This window comes from Cricetulus griseus, chromosome 4 (assembly GCF_003668045.3).
Source record: "Cricetulus griseus strain 17A/GY chromosome 4, alternate assembly CriGri-PICRH-1.0, whole genome shotgun sequence".
Taxonomy (NCBI): domain Eukaryota; kingdom Metazoa; phylum Chordata; class Mammalia; order Rodentia; family Cricetidae; genus Cricetulus; species Cricetulus griseus.
Window position 1 is genome coordinate 207684207 of NC_048597.1, and position 16094 is coordinate 207700300.

Here is a 16094-nt window from a genome sequence, read left to right on the forward strand (position 1 = left end):
CACCAGGCTCGAGAGCAGTATTCTTTAAGAGCTGGGCCCTTGGACCTCCTGGTGAGAGTCACCTTAGTTGATGCCTTAGGTCCAAGGAGGCCCTGATGGGACTTGAATTTCCACAGACCTTTTAGAAAGGCCTGTTGTCAATAGCGACACCACGTGGCTACAAGGTGCAAGCACAACTACGGTAGATCCCAGAAACTTGAGGTCTTCATTCAGGTTTATGGAAGGTGGATTTTCTCTTAAATATTTTGGATTTCTTAACCCTCTATTAGTGGAGAGGGACCCTAGTTTTACTTTTTCTTTGAGACAAGGCCTCATGTAGCTCCAGTGGCCTTGACTTTTGCTATGTATGTACTCCTGATCTCCTGCCTCTCCCTCCTAAATACTTGGATGACAAGCATGTGCCACCACGCCTGTCTCAGGCGGTGTTGAGGCTCAAACCCAAAGGCTTCGTGCATGCTAGGCATTCTACCAACTGAATTATATCCCCAGTTCCTGTTCCCCGCCAGGTTCAGAACCGGTCTTAATTACATCTCAGTGAGCACTTCTCCCTCTTAGCTATACATTAGAATCACTTGGAGGAATCTTACAGACTCTGGACACGTGGGCCCCCACTCTAGAGATTCTGATTTAATTAACCTGGAGGCCCGCAGATCAAGTTTTCAAAGCTTTTCAGCCGTTCAAACGGCTGTGCCCTCTCACGTAATCGTCCTTTGCTCTCCGTAGCTGCAAACGCTTTACTAAACACGCTTATCAGTGTCTAACAGGAGTCCACCTCACATTTTCAGTCGGGCATGTAAATAGACATTTAACAATGTTTGAGGAGAAGATGAAATGTCATCAAGAAACGCTGATGGTGGTCCATATATAATATATATAAATATATAATATATATATAAATATGTATATTTATATACACATTATATATAGTTTCTTAGCCAGGTCTGGAGAGCGTGCAGACAGTTCCCGGTAAAGCTCGCAGATCTGGCTTGGGAGGAGCTGTAGTGAGGGCAACCATCCAGTGATGGCGAGGCAGCCCGAGCCTCACTTTCACTTGCGACCGCACTGTGTATTTCTAGCTTCTCGCGGATCAAAGAGACTCCACGTTGGTGACAGAGCGTCTACCCGACCCGGCGTCCCGGGGGTGTCAGAGTGCCTACGAAGGACCTGCGCCCGCAAGTCTGTGTGGGTGGGAAGCCCCGCCTCCGTGGGCGGGGCCAATAATAGAGCGCGGCGCGGACCCCGCCTCCCTGGCGCTCCCGGATGGGTCTCCCGCCCCGCGGGGAGGCCATCGACTGCTTCGGCTCGATTGGTCAGCCTGGCCGCGCCAACGGTCGAGGGGGCGGGGCTCAGGCGGAGGGGCGGGCGCGCTGCAAGCTGCAGGCTGCTGCGGTTGAGGTGAGTGGCTCTTGGGGTCCCCGAGGGCGTCGCGGGGGTCCCTTCTCAAGAGCACGCCCGAAGGTGTCCTCTTTGGGGGTTCCCGAAGGTCTACACTGACCGACCAGGGCCTCCAGGGCGGAGTCGCCCCGGCTGCTAAGGTGCGAGCTGGGAACCGCGCGTGCGGGGGCGAGCGTGGACCACCCTACGCCTGACACTTTGTGCAGCTCGCTTCCCACTCAGCCCCCGAGCTCCGGCTCCTATTCGAGTGAATAAGGGGAGCGACCTGGTAGAGGAGGCAGGAAACTGGAGCTTAGAGTCGTACGTGGCACCGGCTGGGTTTGGGGTTTGTTGTAGGTCCTGGGGGCTGATTTTCCTCCAGCTCTCAGGTGACAGAGGTTTGGAGCGCAGTGCGAGATCTCGGGAGGAAGGGTAGAGGATTGATTCTTTCTCTCTCCTGTCAGACACATTGCAAATTCGGGGAAACTCCGCCTTTATGTAGAGTCCACGTTGATTATAATGTGAAAAATACCATAAAGCCCAATCAAGGTTCCCATTACTATGAACCAGAGAGAACAGAGGACAACCTCAAGTGTAGGTCCTTGCCTTCCTTCCACCTTGTTTGGGAGAAGGCCTTTTGTTTTTCTGCATCCTACTCGGACTAGCGAGGAGAGCTGCAGTATCCTCCTTCTATCTGCCCACGGGAGTGCTGGAATTACAGAATTCCCCGTTTCCGTGGATTCAGGGGATGTGTCTCAAGCTTTCTTGCCTATACCAACTGAGCTGTTTGTAACCGTACCTTTTAGCGCTGCAGACGTTGGTTTCAGCCTTCTGTGTTGCGTGGACTTTTTGTCTTAATTTTCCAATACACCTGCTCCCCCAGCTTCCCTTGGGAAAGGAATTTGATGAGAGTTTTTGCTGCTTTCTGTGTTGGTTGATGAGGCAGGGTAGGAAGGCGTTTTATTGGCAGTTTTTTCTTCAGCCCAGGACAGGTCAATTCTGGCCTTTCTTGTCATCTGGGATGGAATGATGATGATCTGTAGGCCTAACTCCCCTTTTACTTGCAGAACAGTAACTCAATACTGGAGGGAAGGTTGATCACAGGTGCAGGCGAGTATCGTTCTGCCTGGTTTTACTTGAGTGTTCTCAATACACGTGCAAATAAAAATAACCACCCTTGAAGCCACAAATCAGAATGGTATATTTGGATATCCAGCACGTTTCAACAAAGCAATGGGAGGAAGGATAAGAGAAAAAGAAAAGGGGAGGCTCTTTGATGGAGAGCTTTGGACCATTCTTGTTGCTGCAGTTTTTTTTTTTTTTTTTCGTTTATTTTTGTCTTCGAGACAGAGTTTCTCTGTGTAGCTTTGGAGCCTATCCTGGCACTCGCTCTGGAGACCAGGCTGGCCTCGAACTCACAGAGACCCGCCTGCCTCTGCCTCCTGAGTGCTGGGATTAAAGGCATGCATCACCAACGGGCGGCATTGCTGCAGTTTTTTTTAGGCTTTGATTCCATGGTTATCTGCACCATAGATTCCTGCCTTGTTATAACTCAAGATCATTTTTAGTGAACAGGCTGAACATTTTAAGGCTTTGGCTTGTATCTTTTTGAAACCTAGATCAAGATCCAGTTTTGGACATGAGACTCATTGGGTGATCATTTTATTGAGATCAGATTGGATGACCAGGTGTAAACTGCAACAGGAATCACTATGACTGAGGTATGTATGATATAATGGATGATTCTATTTTTTTCCAATTTAGGGAGATAGCAAACAAAATTTACTGGATATTGTGTTAGATGATAGATACGTTTACATGTTTTTTTTTTCCTTTTGACTACCTGATAATTCTCAGTAAGTAAAGCTCAATAAGAAAGTGGAAGTCCAATGAGTTCAATAGATAGAGACTCTGTCATGCTGTGAGGCTAGCATACTCCATGCTCTTCGAGTATTTATTCTTCCAATCTTTGCAGGACTTTTGTGAGCTAAGTACTTTTCCTCCTCCTGCTCTTCTATGAAGAAATCAAAGCACAGAGGAATTAGTATCCCCTGGTTGTGTGGCAGAATCCCCAGGCAGTTTGGTTATATGCTAGTTTTCTTTTGGTTAGTATTGCATTAAACATTTTTTGCTGTTATGATTTGAAAAACCTGTCTCAAGTGGCTGGCTGGGAGCTTATATAGAAATCTTGGATAGGGAGAAGCAGTTCCTTGGTGTTGATAGCCTTGAGTTTGAGCCCTGGACTCTAAGTCTTGAGGCTAGAGGCTTAGGGCTCGACACTTTCAAAGCCTTAGAATGCCAACCCTGAGCAGCTACAGGTACAGCTCTTAAGCTATGACTCTTTAACCTGTGCTCTTGAACAATTCTCATATATAACCCTAGTTGTCCTGGAACTAACTATGTGGACCAGGAAGGCCTTAAACTCACAGAGATCCTCTTTTCTGCCTCCTAAGGGTTTGGATTAAAAGTGTGGCACTATGCCCAGTAAATATAGAGTGTAAGCATGAGGATTAAGAAGGAAAAAGGCACTCAGGAAAAAATAGGATATACCTAAGAACATAGGGGTGGTTTTGTCTAAGAGAGTGTGGCCCTACATGTAATTCCTTTAACTTCGGTATTTAAGAATGTCTTTGAAGTTCCGCTTCTCCTGCCTCCCCATCCCAAGTCCTTGGATTATAGGTGTGTACCACACTAGTTTTATGTAGATTTGGAGGATGAACGCAGCACTGTATTTATGGTAGACAGGCACTCTACCAGCTGAACTATCTCCCCAGACTTCTTAAACTTCTATTGCAATTTCTCCTTTTTTCACTTAGGGAACTCAAATTTTTTTATTGCCCATCTCTACTTTGGAGTCTACAAAAGAAACGATGCCTCCAGCAGCCCCTAAAGCCCAGGACACCCATCAGTTATCAGACAAACTCCTGATTGAAAAACAGGTAAGCTTAAAATATTTTGTCACTGTTTCTCAAAGTATATGACAAAAGAATGACAAGTATACAAATAGAAAACTCTGACATATTTTCTTTTTGCATTTTCTTTTGCATTTATTTATTTTTGTATGTGGTGTGCATGAGGTCAAAGGAAACCTTGCAGGAATTAAGATTTTCTTCTTCCACCATGAGAGTCTCAGGACCAAACTTGGATTGTCAGGCTTGGTGACAAGCATTTTTACTTACTGAACTTTTTTCTGGCCTGAAATTCTGACTTTAAAAAGATTGTTTGTTGGGATTGTGAGATGACTCAGTGGCTAAGAGGGTATACTGCTGGAGCTGACAGTGATGGTGCACACCTTTAATCCCAGCACTCACGAGGCAGAGGCAGGCGGATCTCTGAGTTTGAGGCCAGCCTGGTCTATAGAACTCGTTCCAGGATAGCCTGGGCTGTTATGTAGAGAAACCCTGTCTCAAAAAAAGAGTATATACTGCTCTTGTAGACCTGAGTTCTAGTCCCAGCACCCACATCATACAGCTCCCAACTACTTGTAAGTTCAGTTCCAGGTAGTTACACTCACCTGAAAATACTATCCGTCACTCTGCCTGACCCCCAAACTCATACACAAGTACATGTAATTAAAAATGAATCTCCTGGGGCTGGAGAGATGACTCAGCAGTTAAGAGCACTCGATGTTCTTCCAGAGGTCCTGAGTTCAATTCCCAGCAACCATATGGTGGCTCACAGCCATCCATACTGAAATCTGGTGCCCTCTTCTGGCCTGCAGGTATATATGCAGACAGAATAAATAAAAATGAATCTTTTAAAAAATGGATAAATTACTTAAGGATTCTGGGTTAAAGACTGTCAAGTATCTTTATTTCTTTAGCTTCCCCAATTTTATCAGTCTCCAGAAGATTTGACATATGGTTCCTTCAGGAGCCAGAGGCATCGAATCCCCTCTGGAGCTAGAGTAACAATCCTAGTGCCCATATTGTCCCTCGATGCTGCATACACAGCTCCCTATGGTGCCCAGTTTGGTGGCTGAGGGTGTGGAGGCAGAGACGGCTGCTGGGTCTTTCTGTCTTGCTTTTCAGGGTTGAGGTGATGGTGATTGGGGCAGGTTCTGGCAGCTGTGGCTCCTCTGGGAGTATGATGATAAGGAGACTGGAGGCCTCGGTGTGGCTGCTCAGGGGTTAACAGCTGTTATTGATAGCAATGGTTGGTCAGTTGACAGAGGACATATATCAAACACCACAGGGCTTGAGGGCATTGAGTGACTGCATGCTGTGTTCACAAATGCCTTCTTTACTTGCTCTGGGACTTTGAGGATGACACCTTCAAATCAAGCACAGGGACTTCCAGAGGTGGTCCAGGCTTGTCTGAATTCATAGTAAGCAAGATGATTTCCAGGAACTATCCATGAAGTTTGTCACTATCATAGTCTAGTGAGGTACAGAACATTAAGGCACAGGTTGTGGGAGAAGATAGGACAGCATCATGGTGGCTCCTTCCAGTTGTGCTTGTTAAGTGGGCAAGGGCTGGGGGGCAGGGCTCAGCTGAGCCCCTTCTGTCAATTCAGAGGATTACTCTGAGATTAAATTGTAGTGAAGACAAAATGGACTAAAAAGTCAATGTTATTCCATGTTGGTGGAAATAGGAGGAAGGAATGAGTCCCCTGAAGCAGGAAGGGGGGGACAGCTAGGCACAGTTCTGTGACTGTGACCCAGCTGGCCACTCATGCTCCATTTTTACTTTCAGTGACCCCAGGAAGGTCTGATTCTTTGTTTTCTTCCCTTTGGGATTTGCTTGCAGATTTCACCAGCTGTCTACTGACCATCTCTACTTTTCTTCCGCCTCTGCTTTGTGCACGTCTTTGGCATCTCTTCTTTCATGTCCAGTTTAGCAAATGGCTTCATGGTTTGTTTGTATAATGGTTGTTTGAACAGTTCAGGGTCATCCTCTACTTTCCTTCCTTACCCCTGCCTCTTAACAATTTGTTCTTTTCTGCCTGAATCACATCCAGGGCCTCTTCTGTTCCCGTGGCAGTAGCCTACTTGTAAGTTTTGTCCACAGCTTCAAAAGCCTTTTGTGCACCACCAGTAGCATCTTGATTTTTGTCAGGATGTACTAGTGTTATATAGCGGCTGAAACCTCTCTTTTATTTCTTTTTCTGTCACTTCAGGAATAGCTGGAAAATCTCAAATGAGTTCACATTAAAGAGGAACCTGGACAGGTCAATCTTTCAGTCTGATTTTTGGATGTGGAGCTTCTATTTGTTTAGCCTCCCTGAAGAAGATCATAAAGGCCTCCTCTCTGCCACCTGCCCAGGACCCTGGCCCTTTGGAAGCTGCTATTTCCCAAGTCCAGCCCTCACATGACCCTTGATTTTCTTTTTTCATCATTGTTAAAGAGATACTTATTTCAGAGTGGCTAGTTTTAGTTTTCAGTTGTGTCATTTGAGTATGGCCTGACCTTATTCAATTAGACTTACCTGTTTCACTGAAATCACAAGTTTTGTTTTAATTTGCCCATTAAGGGGCCTACATGTGGTTATTTTGTGTAATATAACAATTTACTCATTTGCATACTTCTGTTGCTGATTTTAGTAAAGACTAAACCTTTGTAAATTATAATTTGATACATAAAATTTCATATTAAAACTAGGCATGCCAAACATCTTTCATTTCAGCACTTGGGAAGCAGAGGCAATTACACCTTTTAAGTTCAAGGCTGGTCTGGTTTACATTGATAGTTCCAGTCCAGCCAGGGCTACATAGTGAGACCCTGTCTAAAAATTGTAAGACCATTTAAGCACTTGCTGGTCTTCACGGGACCCTAGTTCAGTTCACAGCATCCATGTCATGTGGCTCACAACTGCCTCAAACCCCAGGGGCTGACACCTTTTTCTGGTTTCTGCTGCACTGGAACTTCACGAGTTCATACCCTCATATAGATGAACAAATACATACATCTAAAAATCAGACACCTTTGGAGGAAAGGTTCTGTTCTGAAAACATAGGATGCTATATAAAAGGTTTTTCTTCACATCTTTAAGTTGTTCCTTTTTTCTCTACTGTGATTGTAGCAGGAGGAAGCAGAATGGGAAAGCGTAAATGGGCTGTTGATGACGCATGGCTTCAAACCTTTGTGTCTAGTCAAAAGAACTGACCTCAAAGGTAACTAGATGCTGTTCTTGTTCTGTTAGGAACAAAGCTTTTTCTTTCTTTAAAAAGTGTTTATCTTAAAATGACTTTACCTTCTCTTTGTTTTTTCATGGCATATATATGTGTGTGTATGTATATGTATTATGTATTATATATACATATATATGTATATATATATTATATATATGTATGTATATCAATGTAGAGCTCATCGTTTTTGACAAACAATCATCACAAAGAATGAGGCAGACTTTGAAAATGTTGATAGAAGAAACAACACGTCAGCAGAGCATGATCCGGGACCTCATAGAGACCAACCAGCAGCTTAAGTAAGACAGCGGGCTTGTTTGCATGCATTCTAAGCACAACTCCCTGGGGAGGATCCTGAAATGTCTTCATTGTACTTATTTTTTTTTTAAAGATTTTATTTATTTATTATGTATACAACATTCTGCTTCAATGTATATCTGCACACCAGAAGAGGGCACCAGATCTCATAACGGATGGTTGTGAGCCACCATGTGGTTGCTGGGAATTGAACTCAGGACCTCTGGAAGAGCAGTCAGTGCTCTTAACCTCTGAGCCATCTCTCCAGCCCCTCATTGTACTTTTTTAAAATTTATTTTATTTCTGTCAACAATGTACATAATGTACCATGTGGGTACTTGAATCCAGAGTTCAGAAGAGTACATCAGATCCCCTGGAACTAGAGTTATGAATGATTGTGAACCACCATGTAGGGGTTGGGAACTGAACCTGGGTCCTCTGGAAAAGTAGCTAATGCTCTTATCTGCTGAACCATCTCTCTAGCCCCCTGAAATTTCATTTTTATTAAATGTAAAGCAAAATTGCTTTTACAAATAAATGGGCAAAAATTAAGTAAACGACTTTCAGTAGAACTTAGCATCAATATGTAATGGTACCCTCTATCCTATTTACTTTCTCTTATAGATGAGATTGGGTATGTCAGGAAGCATGGTTATACTCCTGTTACAAGATAGAAGTGTTGAGGCTGGGGTACAGCTCAGTACTAATTATGCTAATCTTTGATTTTCAGCAATAAAAAAGGTAAAAAATGTTAAGAATGTAGAGATATTTTGGAAAGTAGTCTGTTATATGTCATGTACAATCTGATTTATTTTAACACTGAGGGAAGGAAGTGTCTCTCTTGATTAGAAGTGAACTTCAGCTGGAACAGAACCGAGCAACACACCAGGAACAGCGAGCCAATGACCTGGAGCAGATTATGGACAGTGTGAAATCCAAAATTGGTGAATTAGAAGATCAGTCCATAAGCAGAGTTTTTCAGCAACAACAAAGAATGCAAGATCTTCAAAAAGAGCATAAAGTATTACAGGTATTGTATTGACATATCTTTTCTTATTTGATGGTTAATATTGAAAGTTCTTCATAGTCCCAGGTAATTTCCATGTCACTTCCAGGGTGTATGTATGTCTGTGGCTAAGGTCAAGGAAATCCAAATGCTTGAAGTGTGTGTAAAGATTGTTAAAGGAAAGCAGTTTACATTGGCATAGGTTAATAATGTTAATAGGTGATCTTTTCTACTTAGCACCTCATTTTGAGATTCATCTATGAGGCTGCATGTTATAGTTTCATGAATATCCCTAAAAGATGCATGTGTGTATCTATATGAGTATATGCCACATATGTATGGGTATCTTTGGAGGCCAGAAGAGGGTGCTAGGTCCCCTGGAACTGGGGTAGTAACAACAGGAGCTTGTGAGCTTCAGATGTGGATGCTGGGAACTGAATCCACATCTTTTGGAAGAGCCGGAAGTGCTCTTAACCACTGAGTCCTTTGGCATCTCATACTGCACTGTTGCATAGCTCATTGAGCCTGCACAGGGATTTCCCTACACTTGTAAATGTCTAGCAGTCTACCTGATAGCAACCATAGTGCCATGTTTAGAGACATAGTGTCCTGTATATATGTGACAATTTCTGAATAGATCTCATATTGCCCTGCAATGAGGTCAGATTTCATTGTAAATGCCTCATAATCTCCATGTACATCCCATAATGAATATTGTAGAAAGTCATAGTTATCTACAAAGAAATCCTAGTACAATATTTTTTATAATGTCATAATACCTTGTTGCCCGTATTAAGCATATATTCCCATGTACACAGCTCATAGTGCTTTAATGTAGCCCATAATGCTCTGCTTCGAGTTTATGGTGTTCTATATAGATCTCATAGTGTACCTGTATGTGGGGCATTTTCTTAACTACTGATTGATGTGGGAGACCCCATCCCATTATGGGTAAGGCCACCCTTGGGCAGGTGATCCTAGGTAAGAAACCAGGCTGGAAGCCGGGTGGTGGTGGCACACGCCTTTAATCCCAGCACTCAGCAGGCAGAGGCAGGCAGATCTCTGTGAGTTTGAGGCTAGCCTGGTCTACAAATCTAGTTCCAGGACAGGCTCCAAACTACACAGAGAAACTCTGTCTCGAAAAACAAAAAAACAAAAAAACAAAACAAAAAACAAAAAACCAGGAAGAAACCAGGTTGGGTCTCGAAAAACAATAAAAACAAAACAAAACAAAAAACAAAAAGCCAGGAAGAAACCAGGTTGGGCCAGCCATGGGGACAAGCTAGTAAGCAGAACCCCTACATGACCTCTGCATCAGTTCCTATCTGCAGGTTCCTGCCCTATTTGATTTCCTGTCCTGACTTCCTTCAATGATAGATTGTGATGTGAGACTATGAGTCAAATAAACCCTTTCCTCTTCAACTTGTTTTTGGTCATGATGTTTTATCACAACAATAGTTACCCCAACTAAGACAATAGAGCTTATTGAATCCTATATAGATCTCATAATTCACTGCTGGAGCTTTGAGTGCCCTATATAAAGTGCATAGTGCCATGTAGAACCCATAGTGCACTTCTATTGAGTATATTGTGTGCTCCAGCTTGAGTTCATATTACAACTGTATGAAGTTCAGAGTATACCTTTTTTAATATCCATACTACCTTATTTAGCCATCATAGGACATGTGGAGAGCTCCTGAGGTTCTCTGTAGAACTCATAGTTCACTTTTGTAGAACTCCAAGTTCAGACCTCATCTTGTACATAAAGAATTTTTAGTATTCTTTTTTGGTTTGGTTTGGTTTGGTTTTTTTCGAGACAGGGTTTCTCTGTGTAACTTTGGAGCCTGTCCTGGAACTCGCTCTGTAGACCAGGCTAGCTTCAAACTCAGAGATCTATCTATGTCTGCCTCCCAAATGCTGGGACTAAGGGTGTGCCTCACCACTGCCTGGCAGAATTCTCTTTATAGTCTTTAAAGATCATTATAGATCTCATAGTACTCTGTATGGAACTAGGACAGCCTTTTTCAAAGTGCCTTGTGTATTTCTCAGTGTGAACTTGTTTAGAGCTCCATGCCATGATAGTGACTTGTGTACATTTTACAGTGTATCTCCACTGAGTTCACATCACACATGAATAGAACTCATAAAGCACTTGTTTAGACTTCATATTCCCAAGTACATACCTTGAAGTGCACACACAACCACCCCTCTGTGTGTGTTTGACAGTTATATTGAACTCACAGTGTATCTGTGTAACTCACAATGTCCTTTATGAAGCTCATCATGCACCTCTGTATAGCTTAAGGTGCTCTTGATTAAAGGACATAATGATATCCGTGAGCTCACAGTGTCCTTTATGGACTCCAGGTACCCTAACAGAGTACTCAGTGCCTATTTTATAGAGCTCACAGTGACCTGAATAGAGCTCACAGTGCACATGATTTAGAGCCCATACTGAAGTAGTACAGATCATAATACACGTTTATATAAGCTTGTAATGTTCTGCACAGACTTCACAGTCTCATCTGTATAGCTCATAGTGCACTTACACACAGCTTACAGAAGTCTCATATTGCATGTATGTTGATCTCATAGGGTACTTTAAAGAGGTCATATGTCTTTCATATAATTCATGGTGTCTTACATATCGATTACAGTACTCTGGGAACATCCCATGCTACCCTGTTTATAGAGCTCAGTGTCCTATACAGAGTTCATCATGCTTTATATCAAGTCATAATGCTCATGAATGGAGATCTTTTCCACCCATTGAAAGCTCAAATTGGAAATTTTTTGAATCCGTGATAGAGATCATAGTGCTCATTATGGATCTCAGTGTCCTATGTAGAGGTTTAAGTGGCCTGCATAGATATTTCTTTTATGTGGTTTTTTTGCCTTATACTATGTATAATAAAGCTGTGAGAGCAGATAGTAATGAATTCTGTACAGAGAATAGGTTATCTGGCCTGTGAGTCTCTGGGGTTCTTCTGTCTCTGTTTCCCATTTTGCCATACGAATGGCTGAAATATAGATGAGTGCTGTTGCTCTTGGCTCTATGTGGGTTTGGGGAATCCAAATGCAGGTCCTCCTGCTTTCTTCGCACATACTTTACCCACTGAGCCCTCTCCTCAGCCATCCAGTGAAAACTAAAACACTGAAAAAAGAAATTGAAGAATACATTAGATGATAGAAAAACTTTCTGTTCAGTTTATGGATTATTAGAACTAGAAAGTAGGTATATTACCAAAGCAATTTCTGTATCACCATCAAGATTCTAATGACAGTCTTCACAGAATTGAATAAACAGTCCTAATATGCATATGGTAGTACAAAAGGCCCTTGATAGTGAAAGCAATTCTGCAATTAATAATGCTACAAAACTGTAGTAACAAAAAGTTTGGTACTATCACAAAAATATGTATATCAATGAAATATAATAGACAACCCAGAAATGAACACTTATCATATACCCAATTGAATTTTGGCTTTACATACGTCAGAGAAAGAGACAATTTCTTCAACATAGTACAGGGAAACATGATATCCATATGTAGAAGAATGAAACTAGATCCTTATCTCTTACTCCATATAAAAATCAATTCAAAATGAACCAAATACTTCAGTAATCTAAATTGTAACCATTAGAAAAAAAAAAGAAACCTCTTAAAAGTATAGACATAGGCAGGAACTTTCTGAAAAGGACTCCAATAGCTTAGGAAATTGTCCCCACCCGAGGCACGTCAACCTGGGGCAAGAGAGTCAGGGATAGGGAATGGGGACAAGAGACGCAGAAAGAACGGCCACAAGACAGGATTCTGATCAAGTGGCAAACTTTATTTTTTCTCAGGCTAGCTTTATATAGTCAGCAGAGCAGGATACGGGGAGGGGTAGAATGGGTTGTTTGTATGCCAGGTGTTAGTGTAGGCAGGATATTAGGAAACCACAAAGAGAGAATGTTTGGCAGGGTAAAGAGTTCATGAGTAAGAGGTCCAGGAAGGGTTGCCTAGGTGACTGAGCCTGTGGTTGGAACATAAGGTGGGGGACTGGGTCAAGTTGTTTATTTTCTTGAGCTGAGGTTCTAAGGAGCTGCTATGTAAAGGTTAATATATAACTATGTGGCTGGCCAAGCATGGCCTAGGATCTCAAGTCAAGCCCTGAGATCTTTGACTTCCAACAGGAAATAATAGCAAGAATTGACAAGTAGCATTGCATGACTTTTAAAAGCTTCTGTACAGGAAAGGAACCAACCAACAGGATGAAGAGACAACCAATAGAAGGGGAGAAAACTGTACTACCTGTGAATTACTATCTAGAATATATAAGGACTCAGGAAAGACTGGTGTCACACATCTTTAACCCCAGCATTCAAGAGGCAGCAACAGGAGGGTCTTTGTGAGTTCCAGGTTGACCAAGGCTATATAGTGAGATCCTGTCTCAGAAAAGCAAAACAAAAACTAAGCCCAAACAGTCTAATGAATCAGTTGATAAACAGGCTAATTAATGAACAAACTGTTCTCAAAAAATTGAAGTAAGTACCAGTGACTCATAAATAGACAAATAATGGTCAACACTCTTAGCAAGCAGGAAAATACAAATTAAAACTACATTGAGATTCTGTCTCACCCTAGTCACAATGCCTATCATTAAGACAAAAGGTAACAACAAATGATAATAAGGATTTTGGAAAAAAGAGAACTCATACTGAAGGGAGTATAAATTAGTCCAGCCACTGTAGAAATCAGTGCGGAGGTTTCCTAAAAAAATAGTGAAACTAGAACTATCTTATGACCCAATTCTACTCTTCCTGAGTATATACTCCAAAGACTAGGTTATTGATCACAGAGACGCTTGCACATCTGTGCTTACTGCAGTAAGACTGATAGTCAAGTTATGGAATCAGTCAAAGTGTCCAAGAGACAAGTGAACTAAAAGTGTGTGTGTGTGTGTGTGTGTGTGTGTGTGTGTGTGCGCGCGCGCACACACACACTGGTGTATACATGTACATGCATCTTGAAATTTGAAGCCCGACTGGGGAATAAAGAACAGCAGGGAAGAGGAAAAATAAAGATACAGAGGTGAGCATGGTCAAAAAATACATGGTATTCAAAAATGTTCTTGTGTGTAATGAATATATACCAAAGAAAAACCTCAATGATTGCTTCTAGTTTTTGGCTAACTTACATATTGAGGGGAGACTGGCACCCTCATCACTTAGCTGTAGAGGCCGTGCCTAGTTTCATGGAAGGCCAAGGCAGATGGTGGATTACTGCATATTTCATGTTCACTAGGAGATGGTATGCTACCAGAAACTAAGACTATTTCCCCTTTGATGGTTGTTAAGTTTCAGTAAATTTGACATTTTGGACAGATGGCCATGTGCTTATGAGTGTTATGTTTTGAAAGTGGAATCTTTTTTATAAATCTAAGGCACATACTGGTTATGGACCTATCCTTAATTTATGGTCTTCCCCATTGCCTGGATGTCCAAACTGACTACATCATTTGCAATTCATAAATCATTAAAAAAACCTTAATTTTCATTTGTGGTTCTCTCTCTCTGGTATTTTGAGACAAGGTTTTTCTGTGTAATAGTCCTTGTTTTCCCAAAACTCACTCTGTAGACCTGGCTGGCCTTGAACTCACAGAGATTCACCTGCTTCTGCCTCCTGAGTGCTGGAATTAAAGGCATGTGCCACCACCCAGCTGTTTTGTGGTTCTTTTAAAAGATTTAAATATATAATTCTCTTCCTGATTATTAGTTTTATCTCAACTTAAATAAAAGGTAGGCATGGTAGTACACACCTGTAACTCCAGCAATTAGGTGGCTGATAAAATAGGATTGCAAGCTGGAAATCAGCCTGGGCTATGTGGAAACCTAGTCTCATAAAACCATTGAAATATAAAATTATATTGGCTTTATAGAGATTCTTAAGATCCTTATTATGAAATCTTACATGCATGTAATTGTCATAGTTTCCTCATTTTATAGGTTTTCACTTTTGTGAAATATTAATATTGCTTGCATCAGTTTTAAACAGTATTGATGGGATTGTTGAATGAAGCAGCTGAGTGGAGATGGTGACATCGGTATTAACAGAGCACTATGTCTTACATGTATAAATATAATTATGGATTTACAATTTTCTTACAGATGAAATGCCAGCATTATAAGAAAAAACGAATGGAGCAAGAAGAGACCATCGCTTCTTTGCAAAAGGATATCTACAGATTAACCCAGGAGGAAGAAGAACGTATTATCACTCAAAACAGAGTGTTTGCCTATCTCTGCAAGAGAGTCCCTCATACAGTCTTGGATAAACAGTAATGCTTAGTACATAGGATGATAATGGAACTAGGTTGATTATTTTTCAGCTGATTTTATCTTGACACTGATTATATCTTTTGCTAGAGAAGTCCCTTTTTGTCTTTTTTTCCCCAGTTCATCATTGTGTGTGTGTGTGTGTGTGTGTGTGTGTTTCAGAGTATTTTGAGGAACTTATTTATTTATTTATGTATGTATGTATGTATTTTTCAAGACAGGGTTTCTCTTTGTGACTGCCCTGGCTGTCTAGAACTCACTTTGTAGACCAGGCTAGCCTGGAACTCAGTGATCCACCTGCTTCTGTCTCTTGAGTGCTGGGATTAAAGGTGTGCACTACCACTGCCTGGCTAAACTTAACTCTTTTTTATTTTAAATTCTTTATTATTTTAATTATGTGGGGGTGGGGTGGGAATATGTTCATTTGAATACAAGTGCCCATAGAGGTCAGAGATATGAGATCCTGCTGGAGCTGGGGTTACAGGCAGTTGTAAACCACCTGATGTGGGTGCTGGGTATTGAACTCAGGTTCTTAGGAAGAGCAGTATGTGCTCTTAACTGCTGAGCCATTTCTCTAGTCCTAAACTTTAAATTTTGTTTTATGTGTACGGGTGTTGTGTCTGCATGAATATATGTGCACCACATGTGTGCCTGGTACTGATATGGTGCCATATCTGCAGTGGACAGAGAGGAGGGTGTCAGACACCCCTGGAGCTGGAGTTACAGACAGCTGAGCCATCATGTGGGTGCTGAGAATCAAACCCATGTCCTCTGAAAGACCAACCAGTGCACTTAACCACTGACCCATCTCTTCAGCTCCCTGATGAATGAGTTTAGACATTTATTTTAAAAATATTAACCATGAATGTGGCATATGCTTTTATTCCCAACACTTGAGAGGCAGAGACAGGTAGATCTTTGAGTTCTGGGCCATCCAGAGCCATTACAGTGAGACTCTCCTCCTCTT

General features: G+C 41.9%; 1 protein-coding gene and 1 pseudogene across 3 annotated transcripts in view; one reads left to right on the forward strand and one right to left on the reverse strand.

Annotated features, from left to right (window-relative positions):
- The first annotated feature begins 1298 nt into the window (after positions 1–1298).
- Cep70 (centrosomal protein 70) overlaps positions 1299–16094 on the forward strand; it is a 44850-nt gene continuing 30054 nt past the window's right edge. For all 3 annotated transcript variants that reach the window (XM_027414262.2, XM_027414264.2, XM_027414263.2), the window contains exons 1-7: positions 1299–1395; positions 2994–3095; positions 4191–4313; positions 7397–7487; positions 7681–7804; positions 8652–8832; positions 14960–15129. In XM_027414262.2, the coding sequence (XP_027270063.1) occupies positions 3087–3095; positions 4191–4313; positions 7397–7487; positions 7681–7804; positions 8652–8832; positions 14960–15129 (698 nt within the window). In that variant the 5' untranslated portion in view covers positions 1299–1395; positions 2994–3086. The remainder of the gene's footprint in view (positions 1396–2993; positions 3096–4190; positions 4314–7396; positions 7488–7680; positions 7805–8651; positions 8833–14959; positions 15130–16094) is intronic.
- Positions 6010–6713, reverse strand: LOC113835529 (annotated as a pseudogene).